Source organism: Panulirus ornatus, chromosome 11 (genome assembly GCF_036320965.1).
Source record: "Panulirus ornatus isolate Po-2019 chromosome 11, ASM3632096v1, whole genome shotgun sequence".
In the NCBI taxonomy this organism is placed as follows: Eukaryota; Metazoa; Arthropoda; class Malacostraca; order Decapoda; family Palinuridae; genus Panulirus; species Panulirus ornatus.
Window position 1 is genome coordinate 15,403,598 of NC_092234.1, and position 23,068 is coordinate 15,426,665.

General features: G+C 45.7%; 1 protein-coding gene across 4 annotated transcripts in view; it reads right to left on the bottom strand.

Annotated features, from left to right (window-relative positions):
• The window catches only part of LOC139751310 (integrin alpha-PS2-like), a 243,819-nt gene that overhangs the window by 159,031 nt on the left and 61,720 nt on the right, over positions 1-23,068 (bottom strand). For all 4 annotated transcript variants that reach the window (XM_071666648.1, XM_071666646.1, XM_071666647.1 and 1 more), the window contains exons 2-3: positions 8,285-8,406; positions 5,285-5,373 (exon numbers count right to left, since the gene is read on the bottom strand). In XM_071666648.1, the coding sequence (XP_071522749.1) occupies positions 5,285-5,373; positions 8,285-8,406 (211 nt within the window). The remainder of the gene's footprint in view (positions 1-5,284; positions 5,374-8,284; positions 8,407-23,068) is intronic.

A 23,068-nucleotide genomic window follows, 5' to 3' on the forward strand; every position in this document is an offset into this window, starting at 1 on the left:
TAGAAGTAGTAGTAGTAGTAGTAGTAGTAGTAGTAGTAGTAGTAGTAGTAGTAGTAGTAGTAGCAGAAGTAGTAGTAGTAGTAGTAGCAGAAGTAGTAGTAGTAGTAGTAGTAGTAGTAGCAGAAGTAGTAGTAGTAGTAGTAGCAGAAGTAGTAGTAGTAGTAGTAGTAGTAGTAGTAGTAGTAGTAGTAGTAGTAGTAGTAGTAGTAGTAGCAGAAGTAGTAGTAGTAGTAGTAGCAGAAGTAGTAGTAGTAGTAGTAGTAGTAGTAGCAGAAGTAGTAGTAGTAGTAGTAGTAGAGTAGTAGTAGTAGTAGTAGTAGTAGTAGTAGTAGTAGTAGTAGTAGTAGTAGTAGTAGTAGTAGCAGAAGTAGTAGTAGTAGTAGTAGTAGTAGTAGTAGAAGTAGTAGAAGTAGTAGAAGTAGTAGTAGTAGTAGTAGTAGTAGTAGTAGTAGCAGTAGTGGTAGTAGTAGTAGTAGTAGTAGTAGTAGTAGTAGTAGTAGTAGTAATAGTAGTAGTTGTTGTTGTTGTTGTTGTTGTTGTTGTTGTGAGAGCAACACACAACCAGACGTCAGTGTGTGCGCGCTCTCCGGCCAGGCCAACACCACAATAACGACCCCTGACTTTTATGGTCCACCAGCACCAGCACCAGGCTATTGTGCCTTTATGACGGGGCCCAGCACAGAGAGAGAGAGAGAGAGAGAGAGAGAGAGAGAGAGAGAGAGAGAGAGAGAGAGAGAGAGAGAGAGAGAGAGAAGAGGGGACGAAGAAAATGAAATAAAAAGAATAATAAAGAAAACAGAGCTAAACCAAAACATGACCTTTCAATAATACGTGGTTTTTAATGAATTTCCTGAAAACGAAGAAAAAAACCATGACAAAAAAAACCACGAGACTAAAAGCGAAATAGATAGATAGATATATACAGAGGTAGACACATAGATAGATAGATAGATAGATAGATAGAAAAACAAGATACATATATATGTATTGCAGAGTCGGTATATACGTATTGCAGAGTCGGTATATACGTATTGCAGAGTCGGTATATATGTATGGCAGAGTCGGTATATACGTATGGCAGAGTCGGGCAGCTAGCTACCCTATGCATGGGCTGACATACACACTCCCTTCACCAAATATCAAATAACCAATTCCCTGCCACACCTTCCGCTACTATCAAGTAACCACCACTTCCCTCCCTCCCTCCTTCCTTCCCTCCCTCCCTCCCTCCCTCCCTCCTTCCTTCTTCCCTCCCTCCCTCCCTCCCACTCCCGTAACACCTTCACACACACACACACACACAACACCACAGGAGACGTGGATCCAAATTACAATTGAATTTAATTAGAAGTGGAGTCGCCTTACCGTGTATACAATTTCGTCAAGTGACGCTATTCCCCGACACCTCCCGTTTTCTTTTGTCTCTAAATTAGCTATTACTCTCCCAAATCTGACCGATTGCCCAGCTACGACCATCACGCCATCAAAGTACACAGTTCCTACTTATGAAGTCACTGTGGCTGAAGTACTTAATGTATACACTTAAAATAAACGCCTGGTACGCGTCGTGTACGCGCGTCTTCAGCGTCTTACGCAGTAACCTGAGTGTGTGTGCACGTCATTCCCTTCATACCATTGTTACTCCTTGTTACGACCGTCTACTGCAAACAGGTACTGGGAAATATGCTGTACCCACAATATATATATATATATATATATATATATATATATACATATATATATATATATATATATATATATATGGCCCAAATGGTGGGGTGGGCCATTCTTTCGTCTGTTTCCTTGCGCTACCTCGCTAACGCGGGAGACAGCGACAAAGTAAAATAAAATAAATAAATAGACAAATATATGCTACACTGCTGAATTAAACCTTGATCATCTATGGTCAAAATAACTGCAATTAATCCTATCATTAATCCCGGTGAGTCAGTTGCTTCACATGTCAGATAAATCTACCAAGAAAATCCCTGGTTAGCAGCGGTAACAACTCAGGTAAATCCCCACAAATCCCAGACTTAAACCCCAGTAAATCCCATGAATCCTAATAAACCCAAGCGTTCAACGCTAATGAATCAGATAAATCCCAATAAACCCAAGCGCTCAACGCCAATAAAACTGAGATAAATCCCAATAACCCAAAGCGTTCAACGCCAATAAAACTGAGATAAATCCCAATAACCCCAAGCGTTCAACACCAATAAAACTGAGATAAATCCCAATAAACCCAAGCGTTCAACACCAATAAAACTGAGATAAATCCCAATAAACCCAAGCGTTCAACACCAATAAAACTGAGATAAATCCCAATAAACCCAAGCGTTCAACGCCAATAAAACTGAGATAAATCCCAATAACCCCAAGCGTTCAACGCCAATAAAACTGAGATAAATCCTAATAAACCCAAGCGTTCAACGCCAATAAAACTGAGATAAATCCTAATAAACCCAAGCGTTCAACGCCAATAAAACTGAGATAAATCCCAATAAACCCAAGCGCTCAACGCCAATAAAACTGAGATAAATCCCAATAACCCCAAGAGTTCAACGCCAATAAAACTGAGATAAATCCTAATAAACCCAAGCGTTCAACGCCAATAAAACAGATAAATCCCAATAAACCCAAGCGCTCAACGCCAATAAAACTGAGATAAATCCCAATAACCCCAAGAGTTCAACGCCAATAAAACTGAGATAAATCCCAATAAACCCAAGCGTTCAACGCCAATAAAACTGAGATAAATCCCAATAAACCCAAGCGTTCAACGCCAATAAAACTGAGATAAATCCCAATAAACCCAAGCGTTCAACACCAATAAAACTGAGATAAATCCTAATAAACCCAAAGCATTCAACGCCAATAAAACTGAGATAAATCCCAATAAACCCAAGCGTTCAACGCCAATAAAACTGAGATAAATCCTAATAAACCCAAGCGCTCAACGCCAATAAAACTGAGATAAATCCCAATAAACCCAAGCGTTCAACGCCAATAAAACTGAGATAAATCCTAATAAACCCAAAGCGTTCAACGCCAATAAAACTGAGATAAATCCCAATAAACCCAAGCGCTCAACGCCAATAAAACTGAGATAAATCCTAATAAACCCAAAGCGTTCAACGCCAATAAAACTGAGATAAATCCCAATAAACCCAAGCGCTCAACGCCAATAAAACTGAGATAAATCCGAATAAACCCAAAGCGTTCAACGCCAATAAAACTGAGATAAATCCCAATAAACCCAAGCGTTCAACGCCAATAAAACTGAGATAAATCCCAATAAACCCAAAGCGTTCAACGCCAATAAAACTGAGATAAATCCCAATAAACCCAAGCGTTCAACACCAATAAAACTGAGATAAATCCCAATAACCCCAAGCGTTCAACACCAATAAAACTGAGATAAATCCCAATAACCCCAAGCGTTCAACGCCAATAAAACAGATAAATCCCAATAAACCCAAGCGTTCAACACCAATAAAACTGAGATAAATCCCAATAACCCCAAGCGTTCAACACCAATAAAACTGAGATAAATCCCAATAAACCCAAGCGTTCAACGCCAATAAAACTGAGATAAATCCCAATAAACCCAAGCGTTCAACACCAATAAAACTGAGATAAATCCCAATAAACCCAAGCGTTCAACGCCAATAAAACAGATAAATCCCAATGAACCCAAGCGTTCAACGCTAATAAAACAGATAAATCCCAATAAACCCAAGCGTTAAATCCAAATATATCGAGACTAACAGCTTGAATATCTACTGAAGAAAATATATTTCACCTTCAAATCCGGACGGCAGGTTAACCCACCACCGATAAATCCTGGTCAAAATCCATCGAAATCCCTAAAATCCGCTAAATCTCTTAAAAATCCGGATACATCCCGATAACATGATACTCGCCGATATAGAAGTTCTTATATAACCCGATACATAGCCTTACCATCCCGATAGATTGAGTAATTAGTGAACAATTAAGTATGACCCCGGTAAATTGAGTAATTAGTGAACAATTAAGTATGACCCCGGTAAATTGAGTAATTAGTGAACAATTAAGTATGACCCCGGTAAATTGAGTAATTAGTGAACAATTAAGTATGACCCCCGGTAAATTGAGTAATTAGATGACAATTAAGTATGACCCCGGTAAATTGAGTAATTAGAGGACAATTAAGTATGACCCCCGGTAAATTGAGTAATTAGAGCACAATTAATTATGACCCCGGTAAATTGAGTAATTAGAGGACAATTAAGTATGACCCCGGTAAATTGAGTAATTAGTGAACAATTAAGTATGACCCCGGTAAATTGAGTAATTAGAGGACAATTAAGTATGACCCCCGGTAAATTGAGTAATTAGAGGACAATCAAGTATGACCCCCGGTAAATTGAGTAATTAGATGACAATTAAGTATGACCCCGATAAATTGAGTAATTAGTGAACAATTAAGTATGACCCCGATAAATTGAGTAATTAGTGAACAATTAAGTATGACCCCCGGTAAATTGAGTAATTAGTGAACAATTAAGTATGACCCCCGGTAAATTGAGTAATTAGATGACAATTAAGTATGACCCCCGGTAAATTGAGTAATTAGTGAACAATTAAGTATGACCCCCGGTAAATTGAGTAATTAGTGAACAATTAAGTATGACCCCCGGTAAATTGAGTAATTACAGGACAATTAAGTATGACCCCCGGTAAATTGAGTAATTAGAGGACAATCAAGTATGACCCCCGGTAAATTGAGTAATTAGTGAACAATTAAGTATGAACCCCGGTAAATTGAGTAATTAGTGAACAATCAAGTATGACCCCCGGTAAATTGAGTAATTAGTGAACAATTAAGTATGACCCCCGGTAAATTGAGTAATTAGTGAACAATCAAGTATGACCCCCGGTAAATTGAGTAATTAGTGAACAATCAAGTATGACCCACGGTAAATTGAGTAATTAGTGAACAATCAAGTATGACCCCCGGTAAATTGAGTAATTAGTGAACAATCAAGTATGACCCCCGGTAAATTGAGTAATTAGTGAACAATCAAGTATGACCCCCGGTAAATTGAGTAATTAGTGAACAATCAAGTATGACCCCCGGTAAATTGAGTAATTAGTGAACAATCAAGTATGACCCCCGGTAAATTGAGTAATTAGTGAACAATCAAGTATGACCCCCGGTAAATTGAGTAATTAGTGAACAATCAAGTATGACCCCCGGTAAATGTCATTATACCGGGGGGAGGGGGGAGGTACTCACCACGATGACGCCGCTCTTGCTACTGACGGAGGCGCCGAACCACTGGTGACTCTTGCTGTCTACCTGACGCCCACTCTCCCAGTGGTCACCTGATGGCACAGACAGACACAGTCAGGTATGTATACACACAGACACACACACACAGTCAGGTATGTATACACACACACACACACACACACACACACACACACAGTCAGGTATGTATATACACACACACACACAGTCAGGTATGTATATACACACACACACACACACACACACACACACACACACACACACACACAGTCAGGTATATATATACACACACACACACACACACACACAGTCAGGTATGTATATACACACACACACACACACACACACACACACAGTCAGGTATGTATACACACACACACACACACACACACACACACACAGTCAGGTATGTATATACACACACACACACAGTCAGGTATGTATATACACACACACACACACACACACACACACACAGTCAGGTATATATATACACACACACACACAGTCAGGTATGTATATACACACACACACACACACACACACACACACAGTCAGGTATGTATATACACACAGACAGCCAGACACAGTCAGGTATGTATATACACACAGACAGGCACACACAGTCAGGTATGTATATACACAAACAGACACAGTCAGGTATGTATATACACAAACAGACACAGTCAGATATGTATATACACAGACAGAGTCAGGTATGCATATACAATGACAGACACAGATATGTATAGACAAAGACAGACACAAACAGATATGAATATACGCAGACAGACACAGTTAGGTATGCATATACATACATCTATATAATTCTTTTTTCATACATGCTTCCCCATTTCCCGCATAAGTGAGGTAGCGGCGTCAATGACAGAGGACTGAGCCTTGGAGGGTGAAAATCCTCACTTGGCTCCCACCCCTCTTCGTCGGCTTCTACAACACGGAGGACAGTATACTCTCTCTCTCTTCTATCATCAGGGATAATATATATATATATTTTTTTTTTTTTTCATACTATTCGCCATTTCCCGCGATAGCGAGGTAGCGTTAAGAACAGAGGACTGGGCCTTTGAGGGAATATCCTCACCTGGCCCTCTTCTCTATTCCTTCTTTTGGAAAAAAAAAAAAAAAAAAAAAACGAGAGGGGAGGATTTCCAGCCCCCCGCTCCCTTCCCTTTTAGTCGCCTTCTACGACACGCAGGGAATACGTGGGAAGTATTCTTTCTCCCCTATCCCCAGGGAAAATATATATATATATATATATATATATATATATATATATATATATATATATATATATATATATATATATATACATATATATATATATATATATATATATATATATATATATATATATATATATATATATTGGAGGTTTGTATTTTCTATGAAGGTGCGCGCTCCTATGCACTTTGTTCGTATATATATATATATATATATATATATATATATATATATATATATATATATATATATATGAAGGGGTAATCGCACTTCAGTAGGAGTTCAAACAATAATCTATTCAAACTTTACAATACACCGACATGTTTCACAGGAGACACTCCGCCTCCATTCAGGTGTAAACCAATCACAAAGTTTCAGATGCCACCCCACAGCACCGAGGCGACGTGCACACTACACCCTCTCACCGTCCTGCACACACACACACACACACACACACACACACTCCCTAAAAACCTATTGTGTACTGTAAGACTTCAGTCACTTGCCTGAACTCCGACTCAAGTGTGCGATTATCCCCTTCATAAAAATGATCTCGGATTAGTGCGGTCGCCAAATTATGAATATACAGAGAGAGAGAGAGAGAGAGAGAGAGAGAGAGAGAGAGAGAGAGAGAGAGAGAGAGAGAGAGAGAGAGAGAGAGAGAGAGAATCTACAGACAAAAACTACTAAAGTATCGTATGCCAGAAGTTCTCATCGTTCGAGCAATGTTGCCATCACATCAGACTTTAAAATCATTAAATCGTGCAATTTTGCATGAATAATGAAAGACAACATTACTCTACTAAGTCCATATACTGAGTGATAATAACGATCAGGAAGGGATGAAGTAGTTTTACCTACAGATAACTGTAAGTGCAAGTCAGATAATTATCGTACACTCACGGCTGCTATTAAGCTACCGTCCTATAACCGTCGTGCGTAAATCATGAGGTCATTGTACGTTACTGATGTGTCGTAACCACAGGCCACAACACAGAGTTATCTCACGTCATACTTACGGGTCCTACGACTGTCATACTGAAGACTTGTCACGGTCGACACTGTCATACTGGATGACTTGTCACGGTCGACACTATCATACTGGATGACTTGTCACGGTCGACACTATCATACTGGATGACTTGTCACGGTCGACACTGTCATACTGGATGACTTGTCACGGTCGACACTATCATACTGGATGACTTGTCACGGTCGACACTGCCAAACTAGATGACTTGTCACGGTCGACACTGCCATACTGGATGACTTGTCACGGTCGACACTGTCATACTGGATGACTTGTCACGGTCGACACTATCATACTGGATGACTTGTCACGGTCGACACTGCCAAACTGGATGACTTGTCACGGTCGACACTGCCATACTGGATGACTTGTCACGGTCGACACTATCATACTGGATGACTTGTCACGGTCGACACTGCCAAACTAGATGACTTGTCACGGTCGACACTGCCAAACTGGATGACTTGTCACGGTCGACACTGCCATACTGGATGACTTGTCACGGTCGACACTGTCATACTGGATGACTTTTCATCTGCCACACTAAAATGGCTTGAGATGGTCTTCCGTCATACTTCACAACTTGGGAAGATAACCATAGTGTATCACACTTATCTTGCAGTCTTAAATAGAGAGAGAGAGAGAGAGAGAGAGAGAGAGAGAGAGAGAGAGAGAGAGAGAGAGAGAGAGAGAGAGAGAGAGAGCGTACATACCTGTGGTATCAAACTGTATGGCCTGGCAGGGGCCACGGCGGAGTGGACTGCAGCGGTACACAGCTCCGCCCTTCTCCACGTCGGGCTGGTTCGTCTGGGCCTCGGGCGCCCCCACCAACACCCTGCAATAACAACAACAACAACAACAATATTAACACCAACACTGTTAAATACCACCTCCTCCTCCTCCCTCCCTCCCTCCTCCCTCCCTCCCTCCTCCTGCTTCACCCAACACAAGGCTATACCACTCACTGCTAAAGATATAGTTCTTCTATTAAGGTCTCATGTTGTCACCCTTATGTGAGTCCTCCTGCGGGGGATAAGAGCGAGCTGTCTTCGGAGAGGCTGTATCATCGTCAAACCGTCGAGGGACTTCTCACTCCAATCAAGCCGGTTGTATCCTGCTCCTGCGTGGAGCGCAGCCTCGGACCCCTTCTTCCAGGGGAGGGCTCTCCTGCATCTACGCTACAATCAGTAGCAGGGAAAGGATGGTCTCCTGTGGCATGGAAAGTCCCTTGCGCCGCCGATGATGTATATAACCTTCCCGAAGGACAGATTCATTCACGCGTGCCGTAACTACACGAAAGTGCTCCCCCCCGTACCGCCGTTTTCTATCCATTTCAGTGTCAATCATGATTACCTTTTTTCGCCATTCCGAATGGAAAGGGGGGAGATGGGTGCGGGGGGTAGAGGTGGTCTAGTACCCTCAAAACAATGACCAACCCCCTCCCCCCCCCACCACCACCAACATTAATGATCGAGTTCGGTGGTTGAGCAACGCTGGCCTACTTGTCTACAGCGAATGGTGGGTGGGTCTTAACAGGGGCTTGTCTGCACCTTCGGCCTCCTATAGTTTATTACCTTCGACTTGTGGACGAACGTTTCCCGAAATGGGGAAGTATCGAACGTGTTCTAATTTGGGGGGAATTATCAAGTGCATTTCGACCCTGGGAAAATTTATCATACGTTTTCATTCAGACTTGCGAACTATACGTTTCTGGGACCCATCTGGCATTTTCGAATTCGTCACGCACTTTCAGTGCTTAAACATACATACAAACATACACACATACATACATACATATACATACATATATACATACATACATACATACATACATACACAACAGCACTGAAAATGCTAAGGCATCGTCTACATGTTTACACAAAAGTTCATTTCCACACTGGTTTTCACCGATGCACCTGTAAATCTAAGCAAACACCATCAGTTTACTGTAAACAAAGCCCTTGCGCTAAACACTTAAAAATCATTCCTTATGGCGACATGTAGTAACTCATCACATTGTTGCTGACACAAAAGCAAAGTAAAACATGGCTTTCCTCATGCAGCAAATGGCTTTATCAAATTATTCACCCGAAAAAAACACAGTCACTTAACAAACCCTTTCACAGAGCAGCCATTTACATACGGGGGAATGAGTAAGAAAAAAAAGGAGAGGATAAAATATAAGCTATTCGGTCTGGTTGCCGGCAACGTGAAGACATACGTCCGACAGCGGGATATCCAAGTGGGAGGGAGTTCTTGCTACTGGTGAGCGAGAAGATCCATCGCTATATCTAAACTTCGCCAGAGTATAATGAGAGCCTGTGGCTGCTTCAAGAAGGGGGTGTTCCGGATACGGCGGCGTGGCCGATGTAGGGGTCGGTATAGCAAGAGGGGGGGCAGGGGGGGTCAAGACCAGGGAGGGTGTAAGAGGGAGGCACGGGAGGGGGAGGGTCAGTCACGTGACCACTTGCGTTTGTTTACATTGGCGCGTCTCGCTCGCTGGCTGCCTCGGGCCAGCCCGCCTCTCTTCACAGCGGTATAATTTTATTTCTTTGGCTTTTTAACGGACTCCAGAGCCATTCGCTAATTTGCCGGGGGTTGTTATATATTTTTTTATCCTACGTCAGTTCCGTGAATGGCCACGATATCTGTGAGTATTCATTGGACCTCTGGAAATGACTTAACAACCTAGTTTTGGCCTGATATTGTGAGGTCATATTACTGAAATAAAATATGACCTTAAAAACTGACGTCATTAATCCTATTGTGTTGTAAATATCTTGGGGAAAGAAAACACCAATGATTCAGGTCAAAGGTCACGCCATCATACTCAAGGGTCGTACCATCGTTAATCATATCACCGTTCTCAAGTGGTCGTTAACCAATCACAGGCCTCTTCCAACTAATCGGCCGGTTAAACAGGTAGTTAAGACGCTCGCTCTGTTATCTAAGTACAGTTCTAAAGCACTGAGCTTTCAATACACTGAATGGTCCGAGATAAGCCAATCCCACGGGCTATCAAGGATCCACAGACGTAAATTGCAGCGAAAAGAAGCCTTTGAGGAGATTCTGCAGGAGATACGGCAAAGCACATTCTCGAGGGAGGGAATGGCGCACGAGAGAGGCTACACTGTGGGAGGGTATGTCAGGGATGGATGAAGTCACCGGGGGGAATACACATGTTCTTATGGTCAAGGAGGAGCAGCATTACGGGTAAGGGCCAAGTGCACAGTGAGAGTGTATGTGGTGTGAGAGTCATCCTGTATACACACACACACACACACACACACACACATACACACCTCACGTTTAAAAACCTAAGATCTCTCGGGGTTGTTGGTTGTGGACTGACGCCGACAACCTCCACGACCGTGGTAGTTGATGGGCATCAACCCAACCAGCACATTAATAATGAGAACGAGACAGTGATCTCGCTGTGCCGGCGAACCACGATGGAGCAGAATGGAAGTTATCTGCTCCCTTGAATGAATCACAAGAGCACATGTAGAAAGATCTCATTGATGATGGGGTGTTTCAAGAGGAGGATGTTGAACAAAGTAATTTCAAGAGCCGGGTTCGTGTTCCTCAAGGCAGGCAGGCAGGCACGGCGCGATATCACTTGCCAAGGAGAGAAACTGGTTTCCTCGCGAGTTTAGGTTCTCGGGTGAAGGAGTTCAAGAAAGGCTAAGTTGTGTAAAGGAGATGAACAGGGAGGCGCTCCGGTGGATGGCGAGGACTGCGCTAATAGAGACAGTGTGTACATGAGGCTTGCCTGATGGAGGTCTGGTGTGTATGGTGCTCATGCCTCACTCTCCTGACGTCCAACAGTATGGTGGAGTCGGTACAACAGAGAGGGGAGTGAAGATGGGAGGCACAGGAGACCAGAAGAGACCTCTACACAGAGGCACGAACGAACGAACCCCCCCTAAGGCCCAGTGAGAACCAGCCTTGCGTATGATGACCTAGCCTTTACCGTGGCCCTTTGGAAGTCAGGTCAACGTTCAAGGTATCATAACCCAAGGGTCGTTAACATAACCCTCTACGGTCGTTATCATAACCCAAGGGTCGTTATCATAACCCTACGGTCGTTATCATAACCCAAGGGTCGTTCTGTCGTGTTCAAGACGTCAAGATGGTATAAGTACGAAGGGCTTGTGGAGAGCCGAGGGGTCGGTGTTGATAACATGGCTGGGGGCATCAGATGATACAGGCAGAGCGGATGGTGTGGCGAGCAGCAGTGAGGGAGGAGCACTGCTGGACGTATGGTGTGTGTGTGTGTGTGTGTGTGTGTGTGTGTGTGTGTGTGTGTGAGTGTGAGAGAGAGAGAGAGAGAGAGAGAGAGAGAGAGAGAGAGAGAGAGAGAGAGAGAGAGAGAGAGAGAGAGAGAGAGAGAGAGAGGCTTGGGCGGTGAATGGACACTTTAGTCTCGCGTGATCAACCAACTTGACTTGCAAATTGAAAAATTAAGAAGCGCTTACATTAGTGCGGAAGACAATGTTCCCTTCAACCCACGGTATGTGTGTGTGTGTGTGTGTGTGTGTGTGTGTGTGTGTGTGTTGTGTGTGTGTGTGTGTGTGTGTGTGTGTGTGTGTATGAGGGAACTGACGCGGGTGAAACTATCCGATGCAGAACATGTTAATGGCAACACACTTTACAGATAACACGAAGAGTTAAACACATACTTCTGCTGACCTAATTTATATCTTATGAACCAGTGCGTTACATCTACTTCAGGAAGCGTAGTGCTCTTGTGTTAAGTCTACATCAGGAAGCGTAGTGCTCTTGTGTTAAGTCTACTTCAGGAAGCGTAGTGCTCTTGTGTTAAATCTACTTCAGGAAGCGTAGTGCTCTTGTGTTAAATCTACTTCAGGAAGCGTAGTGCTCTTGTGTTAAGTCTACTTCAGGAAGCGTAGTGCTCTTGTGTTAAATCTACTTCAGGAAGCGTAGTTCTTGTGTTAAATCTACTTCAGGAAGCCTAGTGCTCTTGTGTTAAATCTACTTCAGGAAGCGTAGTTCTTGTGTTAAATCTACTTCAGGAAGCGTAGTGCTCTTGTGTTAAATCTACTTCAGGAAGCGTAGTTCTTGTGTTAAATCTACTTCAGGAAGCCTAGTGCTCTTGTGTTAAATCTACTTCAGGAAGCGTAGTGTTCTTGTGTTAAGTCTACTTCAGGAAGCGTAGTTCTTGTGTTAAATCTACTTCAGGAAGCTTAGTGTTCTTGTGTTAAATCTACTTCAGGAAGCTTAGTGTTCTTGTGTTAAATCTACTTCAGGAAGCGTAGTGCTCTTGTGTTAAGTCTACTTCAGGAAGCGTAGTGCTCCTGTGTTAAATCTACTTCAGGAAGCGTAGTGCTCTTGTGTTAAGTCTACTTCAGGAAGCGTAGTGCTCTTGTGTTAAATCTACTTCAGGAAGCGTAGTGCTCTTGTGTTAAGTCTACTTCAGGAAGCGTAGTGCTCTTGTGTTAAATCTACTTCAGGAAGCGTAGTTCTTGTGTTAAATCTACTTCAGGAAGCTTAGTGTTCTTGTGTTAAATCTACTTCAGGAAGCGTAGTGCTCTTGTGTTAAGTCTACTTCAGGAAGCGTAGTGCTCTTGTGTTAAATCTACTTCAGGAAGCGTAGTTCTTGTGTTAAATCTACTTCAGGAAGCCTAGTGCTCTTGTGTTGAATCTACTTCAGGAAGCGTAGTTCTTGTGTTAAATCTACTTCAGGAAGCGTAGTGCTCTTGTGTTAAGTCTACTTCAGGAAGCGTAGTGCTCTTGTGTTAAATCTACTTCAGGAAGCGTAGTTCTTGTGTTAAATCTACTTCAGGAAGCCTAGTGCTCTTGTGTTAAATCTACTTCAGGAAGCGTAGTGTTCTTGTGTTAAGTCTACTTCAGGAAGCGTAGTGCTCTTGTGTTAAATCTACTTCAGGAAGCGTAGTGCTCTTGTGTTAAGTCTACTTCAGGAAGCCTAGCGCTCTTGTGTTAAATCTACTTCAGGAAGCTTAGTGTTCTTGTGTTAAATCTACTTCAGGAAGCTTAGTGTTCTTGTGTTAAATCTACTTCAGGAAGCGTAGTTCTTGTGTTAAATCTACTTCAGGAAGCCTAGTGCTCTTGTGTTAAATCTACTTCAGGAAGCGTAGTGTTCTTGTGTTAAGTCTACTTCAGGAAGCGTAGTGCTCTTGTGTTAAATCTACTTCAGGAAGCGTAGTGTTCTTGTGTTAAGTCTACTTCAGGAAGCGTAGTGCTCTTGTGTTAAATCTACTTCAGGAAGCGTAGTGCTCTTGTGTTAAGTCTACTTCAGGAAGCGTAGTTCTTGTGTTAAATCTACTTCAGGAAGCTTAGTGTTCTTGTGTTAAATCTACTTCAGGAAGCTTAGTGTTCTTGTGTTAAATCTACTTCAGGAAGCGTAGTTCTTGTGTTAAATCTACATCAGGAAGCCTAGTGTTCTTGTGTTAAGTCTACATCAGGAAGCGTAGTGCTCTTGTGTTAAATCTACTTCAGGAAGCGTAGTGCTCTTGTGTTAAATCTACTTCAGGAAGCCTAGTGTTCTTGTGTTAAGTCTACATCAGGAAGCGTAGTGCTCTTGTGTAAGTCTACATCAGGAAGCGTAGTGCTCTTGTGTTAAGTCTACATCAGGAAGCCTTGTGCTCATTTCTTTACTGAAAAAGGGACCATATCTACTTAACAGTAACGTGATGCAGGAATCCTTACTACATATCTAACATGAGTTTGAACCTCTTTACAAACATTAACACAGTCCGAGTTTCCCTGAAGCACAGAGGCGAACACACTAACCTCTGGCCCAAACTAAAGATCCAACACGAAACGTCAACACAACCATATCCAGCATGAACTCTGACCATGACATCAACTCAACCAAGTAGACCCCATGCTGAACTCTGACCATGACATCAACTCAACCAAATAGACCCCATGCTGAACTCTGACCATGACATCAACTCAACCAAGTAGACCCCATGCTGAACTCTGGCCATGACATCAACTCAACCAAGTAGACCCCATGCTGAACTCTGACCATGACATCAACTCAACCAAGTAGACCCCATGCTGAACTCTGGCCATGACATCAACTCAACCAAATAGTCCCCATGCTGAACTCTGGCCATGACATCAACTCAACCAAATAGTCCCCGAGTTTTGACAATATTCATCATCGAGATACACACAGACAAAACATTTCAGGGAGAGTATGTGGGTGAAGCCAAAAAAGGTTTGGCTAATATCAATACATAAGCCTTAGGAAGGAACCTCAGATCAAAACACAGATCCACAAAGCACCACAAGAACCAAGAGGAACTTAAAACAGAAGACTCTTTCAGACTGTTTAGGGTATAAAATCTTTTGCGCGCTCGCACACACACACACACACACACACACACACAGATGGTCCTTTTGGTCAAAGACATGGCTACTGAGGGGATCCTTCGTCCAGAAAGGTGGGCATGGGAAAGAGCTGAGGGACGGGTGCATATAGCAAGGAGAGATCCTCCACCCCAAGGTGAGCGGTGAGGAGGCTTCCTGGCCATAACAAGGAGGAAGATGGTTCTGTCGGTCAGGTTGTGGCCACAAACATGGTGCAAACACTCTAACGATCAGACCTAACCAGCGTACGGCCACAAGTTGGACCTTGGATGCAGAACATGACTGGAATATGAAGCCCTCAGACCATCATGGCCACAAGAAGGACCTCTGGAGCAGGTCATGGCCACACTAATAATCCATCGGTCCACGGTGGCCACAAGGACCTCTGGAGCAGGCCATGGCCACACTGATAATCCATCGGTCCACGGTGGCCACATATGCAAATTTCATAACACCTGTTCCCCTCACACGTGCCAGTATGGTAAAGGCCGTAACCCACTCTTGACACCGACAAATTACTCTACCCGCCACCCGCCTTCTTCGGACTCCCATTTTCTTCCTATCCCTCAAAAACCCGCCATCACGACTGCCCCTATCCCCCTCCACTCTCTGGCCTCTTCCTAACCACAGTTTTCTATCCTCTATCCTTAGTAAGTCATCCTCTCCTACCCTAACCTACCCTAAACTAACCTAGTCTAACCTAACCTAACCTAGCCTGGCATACCTAACCTAGCCTAACATACCTCAACCCCTAGGCTGAACTAACTTAGCCCAGATAAACCTACCCGCTCCATCACGGAACTCTCTCTCTCTCTCTCTCTCTCTCTCTCTCTCTCTCTCTCTCTCTCTCTCTCTCTCTCTCTCTCTCGTCATCCCAATATCCCAAAACTCTCCCTCAGTCGCTGTAGTCCTACCCTGTGTTAGCATCCCCTCTCCATAATTACAGACTGAATATAGCGTACCATCACAGTCCTCCGGCAGTCGACCATCAGGTCTTCACCCTCCCATGTGCTCCCAGGCACTCCACCCCAATGTGGGACCTGGGAGAACTTGGCTTTCTTAACAACCTTCCCCCACCCCCCGATGCAACACAATGCCTCAGTAAGCCACGAGTGTAATGCTCTCCAAAAGTAGATATACGTGTTAACACACACACACACACACACACACACAAATATATATATATATATATATATATATATATATATATATATATATATATATATATATATATATATATCTTTTCTTTTAAACTATTCGCCATTTCCCGCGTTAGCGAGGTAGCGTTAAGAACAGAGAACTGGGCCTTCGAGGGAATATCCTCACCTGGCTCCCTTCTCTGTTCCTTCTTTTGGAAAATTAAAAAAAATAATGAGAGGGGAAGATTTCCAGCCCCCCGCTCCCTCCCCTTTTAGTCACCTTCTACGACACGCAGGGAATACGTGGGAAGTATTCTTTCTCCACTATCCCCTATCACTGCTACTAGAGTACTAAAAAACCTGGTAATATAATCACAAGCCACAAAGACTTACACAAACACAGCAACAAAACAACATAAAAAAAACCCTCACATCCAAACACAAGCACCAAAACATGATCACATCAAGAAACAACAAACACAGCCACGAACGTGAGCGAGGGTCGACCTTGTCCTCATATTCTGTGGCGATGATTGGACTGAGAGAGAGAGAGAGAGAGAGAGAGAGAGAGAGAGAGAGAGAGAGAGAGAGAGAGAGAGAGAGAGAGAGAGAGAGAGAGAGAGAGAGGTGTCAAGAACTGGGTAACGACGGAGTGATGGTACTGGGTTAAGTGCAGGAGTGAGGTAACCCTGGGCCAACTGCTGCTGCAACCAAGAAGACGAGACGAGGCGAGGTGAGGTGAGGATGCAGGCAGGGCTCCCGTAGCACGGGTGTGGGTGGTGCTGCAAGGTGAGGCATGTGTCCTCAGCGGTGGTGCCGTGTAGAGAGACGTTGCCATGCCGTGTGTGGCGCCGACGCAGGGGAGAGGTTGTGGTGAGAGGTAAGCGACCCCTGAGATAGGTGCATGACTGCTGGGTCTCGTACGGTGCTCTGGCGGAGGGAAGGAGGCGCTGAGGAAGTTTTGGGCTTTGGGATGCTTGAGGCGTTGGCCGTAAGGGCGGCGCTGAGGCTGCTGCAGGAGACGGGCGTTGCCGACGCCCCACAAGGAGGTCGGAGGACACGAGTCACGACAGTAAAGAGCTAGGAGTCGTGCACGGTGGACGGACGTTTCCTGACGAAGGTGAGCGCGTCTGGACGTCTAACAGCCCAGGGTTGCTGGACGGAGGGAGTGATGCGCGGGGACCTTATGTCGCAAGGCCAGCGACCCCGCGGGTGGTGATATGGGTGTACGACGGCGTCACCTTGGTGATACAGGGGGAGCGGGGCAGCGGCAGGCGATGACTGGTGGAAACCAAGAGGTGGCGAACCTTCCTCTTTAAGGTCAGGATCATCTACTACGTGACCTATGACCCGGGTAGTTAGCCAAGGTGAGGCGAGGCGCCTTAAGAGGACAGTCATGCGTACCTGCTGGGGTCGAGCGGATTCAAGGAGTAACATTAGGTGTGGCTAGCTGTTGGGCAGAGCGAGCCAGACACTCGTGTGGTGTCACAGGGAAATGATGCTCTAATACACACAGGCAATGTATATACATATATCCTTACATATAAACACAAGTAATATAAACACCGTCTCATGTAAGTGCAAGAATATATATTGTCATGTAAACACAAACAAAAAACACGGTCATGTAAATACAGCTCACAAACACCAAGCAATAGACACCGTCTTGTAAACATACACAACCCGTAAACACCGTCACATAAACACAAACAAACACCGTCATATCAACACAGACAATAAACACCGTTATATATATGAATAAATAACAACGGTTATGATAAAATTCAATTAATACTTCTCAAAAAAAAAATAGCGACCGAACATAAAAGGAAAAACGACTTAAAAAAACGCAAAAAAGTTAAGTCGATGAGTGGGTTCAGTAAGCCGAGATGAATACATGAATAAATTTACAACAGATTTCTGGTCAGACGAATCAGGGATAGGCCTAGTGTGTGTCCAGTCCGGCCGCTGGGATGTACAGGAGGGAGGAAGGGAGGGAGGTACAAGCGGGAGGGAGGGAGGGAGGTACAAGCTGGAGGGAGGGAAGGCGGTACAAGCTGGAGGGAGGAGGGAGGTACAAGCTGGAGGGAGGGAGGGAGGGCGGTACAAGCAGGAGGGAGGGAGGGAGGGCGGTACAAGCGGGAGGGAGGGAGGGCGGTCGCCTGGGAAGCCATCGTGCATGACGTGCAATACATCATGGATGTCGTGGGGGCACAACAAACATGCAGTTGCAGGGTACGTGGCATGAAGGAGGCAGTGTCTGTAATATCTGTCCACTGGATAATACCACTGCTGTACTATATAGTGGGGAGGGATACGGTCGTGATGCGTCATCATCCGGTATAGGACGTGTTCCTGTCTGGGTCATGACGCTCTTTAACAACCCCCTTCGCCACAGCAGTACAACCCCATGGGTTACGAAGGGCTGGCCTCTCACCTGAGACAAACCCCCCATCTCCCCCTGAGAGACGCGGTCAGGGGTGTAGTAAGGGGTTGGAGACCCCGGGCTGTACATGGTTGGAGACCCCGGGCTGTACATGGTTGGAGACCCCGGGCTGTACATGGTTGGAGACCCCAGGCTGTACATGGTTGGAGACCCCGGGCTGTACATGGTTGGAGACCCCGGGCTGTACATGGTTGGAGACCCCGGGCTGTACATGGTTGGAGACCCCGGGCTGTACATGGTTGGAGACCCCAGGCTGTACATGGTTGGAGACCCCGGGCTGTACATGGTTGGAGACCCCAGGCTGTACATGGTTGGAGACCCCGGGCTGTACATGGTTGGAGACCCCGGGCTGTACATGGTTGGAGACCCCAGGCTGTACATGGTTGGAGACCCCGGGCTGTACATGGATGGAGACCCCAGGCTGTACATGGTTGGAGACCCCAGGCTGTACATGGTTGGAGACCCCAGGCTGTACATGGTTGGAGACCCCAGGCTGTACATGGTTGGAGACCCCAGGCTGTACATGGTTGGAGACCCCAGGCTGTACATGGTTGGAGACCCCGGGCTGTACATGGTTGGAGACCCCAGGCGGTACATGGTTGGAGACCCCGGGCTGTACATGGTTGGAGACCCCGGGCTGTACATGGTTGGAGACCCGGGCCGTACATATCAGCTGTCCTCCAGCTTTGAGCATGGCTTCCATCATGATACCAGAACACCTGTGGGTGTGTGGTGGTGGCAACATGCAACGGTGCGTCCGGGTCCGGAAGCACGAAGAACCCGACCCCCCAAGTGTGGTGATCAGTGACACCAACACCAAAACACACACACCCCCCCACGATCCACATAATGAACACTGGAAACACCAGAAGCCGGACCTTCAGGTGTGGACAATGAAAAGCAAGACACACACATCACTGCTCCTCCCATTACTTGCCCCGCTGAACCTCCTCCTCCTCCCCCCTTCCCCTCCCTCCCCAGTCCTTAACGTCTGGGGTAGGGGGAGGGGGGGGGATTTTGGGGGGTGGGGGGGAGCTGTAGTGGTCATGGGGAGCGATTAGATGCCTGGGAGAGGGAGGGGAAGGGGGTATTGGAGGAAGGGAGGGAAATTGACCAGAGGGTAGTGGACCCCCGTGTTTTGGAGAGGACGGTAAGGTCCCCATGGTAAGGAAGGGGGGAGAGGGGGGGGGAGGAGTCCTTGGTGACCGAGGGTGGAGTGAGGGGAGGTAGAGGGGAGGGGAGGAGGGGGGGTACAGAAGATGCAGTGGCGTCTTCATCATTACCAGGAAAGTAATGCTCTCGTCATACTAAAATCAACTTCACTCAGAAAGTCAGTTTAGGGAAGTTTTGACATTTTTTTCGTGAAGACTCTTCGCCCAAACACTCATCATTCTTGCCTATGAGACGCTCATGTATGGGATCTTCGCAGCGCTCAGGAGGCCAGCCACATCCACCAGGCAGAGCCACACGTCATGAAGAGATATTAATTTCTGGTTGTCACAGTGGGGGCGAGTGCATGACAAGTGAAGCGCAGCTGCTACAGCGCCTTCAGTGTGGGAGTTGCACTGTGCACATGACGAATGACGTCCTGGATGCATACGAGGGAGCATAACTTGCAAATGTCTGGGGGAACGTAGCTTGAGACGAGTGTGCGTCTGATGGAAGGGGTCAAGATGCTGTTGGGGGTGTGGCTGTTGTCTGGTGCTGGTTGCGTCAATACAGTGTGACTATGTGTCTGTCAAGGGTGTGTGTGTGTGTGTGTGTCTGTTCGTAATAAGTGTGAGTACATGCTGCTGAAGTGTAAGTCATGGGGGTGGCGACGTGTTGTTTCCACGTGTGCTTAGCGGATGGTCGTTGATCACGACGTGGTTTGGGTGGGAGGGATGTACAGCTGTTGTTAAAGAGGATGCCCCAAGCATGTCGTGGTCACATGATGCATAATGTAGTGTCATATATTTGGTGTTGCACATGTGGCGACAGACAGGGTACTGTGATGTTATCTATCAGGTCATCTGAACACGACTTACACACTGTAGTTCACAGAGGGTGGAAGGAGGAGGTGGTGTGGGGGGAAAAAGAAGAAAAGACGGCAGGAGGTTGGAGAGAGAACTGCTCTTTGGGTGACTCCACTGCAGAGCTTGAAGGGTGTGCGAGGTGACACCACTGTGAGTGGCTCTGCCCTGGTGGCTGGTTATAAGCCGTCATCATCTTCGTTGACGGTTGTTGTCAAGTACGTTCTGCAGGAGGTGATGTCTCGGGACGACGTGGTGAATGATTTGGCCATACTGCTATACTGCTAGTACAGTGCAGGAGGGTGGCTGTCGCTGGGTAATGCCACACAAGATGTGTCGTGTGGTGTGTGTGTGTGACTGAGTCTGGGTGCAGCAGTGTTGTTGTGTGGGTAAGGGAAGGATACTCTGGTTCTCTCAGTTGTGGATCAATTTCTCAAGGCGTATGGATATTGATAGCACGATGCAAAACGTACAATATAAACAGATTACTGTATGAAAAGACGAAGCACACACAGCAAGGCCATTGTACACATACACACAACAAAAACATACAAAGACACGTAAGCACAAATACACACACACACACACACTTTCTCCCCCACCATACACAAGCACGTCTTGGCAGGAAAACACGTGCACACACACACACACACACACACACACACACACACATAAACGTAGACACATAGTGAAGGGCCTCAATACTAGTGTTTCCCAGGAGGAACTAAGCTGTAGCAATCTGTTCGTGTGAGGGACTCGGGGGTCGTGCTTCCAAAGCTCCACTTCAGGAGGACAGCACGAGAGACACACACACTGTCAGCTGGCACACGAGGACAGTACGGGAGACACACACACTGTCAGCTGGCACAGGAGGACAGCACGAGAGACACACACACTGTCAGCTGGCACACGAGGACAGCACGAGAGACACACACACTGTCAGCTGGCACAGGAGGACAGCACGAGAGACACACACACTGTCAGCTGGCACAGGAGGACAGCACGAGAGACACACACACTGTCAGCTGGCACAGGAGGACAGCACGAGAGACACACACTGTCAGCTGGCACAGGAGGACAGCACGAGAGACACACACTGTCAGCTGGCACAGGAGGAAAGTACGGGTGACACACACACACTGTCAGCTGACACAGGAGGACAGTACGGGAGACACACACACTGTCAGCTGTCAGGGATCAAAACTGCCTTCAAGATAGCGAGTGAGACCATATCCCACAATGTGTGCTCAACGTACAGGTGGCACATCGGCCCGCCTCACGTCTGCTCACGACACCTGAAGAACCACAGGGAGGGAGATGAGTGAGTGAGTGGGTAAGGTCCAGAGCAGGACGATGGTACCAGCGTTAGAGCTGAGTTATAATGAGGAGTCCAAGGTCATGAAACATGACCATCATGGAGGGGAGAGAAGTCGAGTGTGACGTGTATAGGACCTTCAAACGGCTCACCCTTACCTGGAGGGTTAGCTGTAGTGCACACTCCACCTCAAGAGGCACAGACCAGAGGCAGCAGACATGTTAGGAAAGTCAGGATGTTATGAATGTACGTTGAATCCATGGCAGTGCAAATCCCATCCCCGTAGAGGAAAAGTAGATAAGACACACACACACACACAGAAAGAAAGAGAGAGAGAGAGAGAGAGAGAGAGAGAGAGAGAGAGAGAGAGAGAGAGAGAGAGAGAGAGAGAGAGAGAGGAATGCGCATCGCACCGCCACAAGAGGTGTGTGTGTGTGTGTGTGTGTGTGTGTGTGTGTGTGTGTGTGTGTGTGTGTGTGTAGCTAGCCAGGGGAGCAGACAATAAGCCAGGCACCAGACAACCAAGAGAGAGAGACACACACACACACAACCATTTGCTCGAGCGATCAACTCGACCACAAAACAAAAGAGCATCGAGCACCAACAATCTCTCGACCAATCAACATCTTGACGCTAATGGAACACGGCGCCACAATAACGAAAGTAAAAGGAAGAAAATCCACGCGATCACAGAGGGTTTCATTTCATCACGTTCGCCGGTTCTCTCAGTCTTCGTTCACACGTATGAAAGATACAGTTACAACTCACATACAACAACGTGAACACACTCGTAAATACGAAACTACTGTACTCGATCTATCCCCTGTTATATTCATTCTTTCACAACGCATAAATATGCAAGTATATATATATATATATATATATATATATATATATATATATATATATATATATATATATATATATATATATATACGGGAGAAAGAGTACTTCCCACGTATTCCCTGAGAGTCGTAGAAGGCGACTAAAAGGGGAGGGAGCGGAGGGAAGGCTGGAAATCCTCCCCTCCGGTTTTTACTTTTCCAAAATAAGGAACAGAGGAGGGAGCCAAGTGAGGATATTCCCTGAAAGGCTCAGTCCTCTGTGCTAAACGCTACCTCGCTAACCCGGGAAATGGCGAATATGTATGAAAGAGAAATAAATATACATTAAGCAAAGCTTTAGAATAAACCTTCAACACAAATGAAGAATACAGACTATAG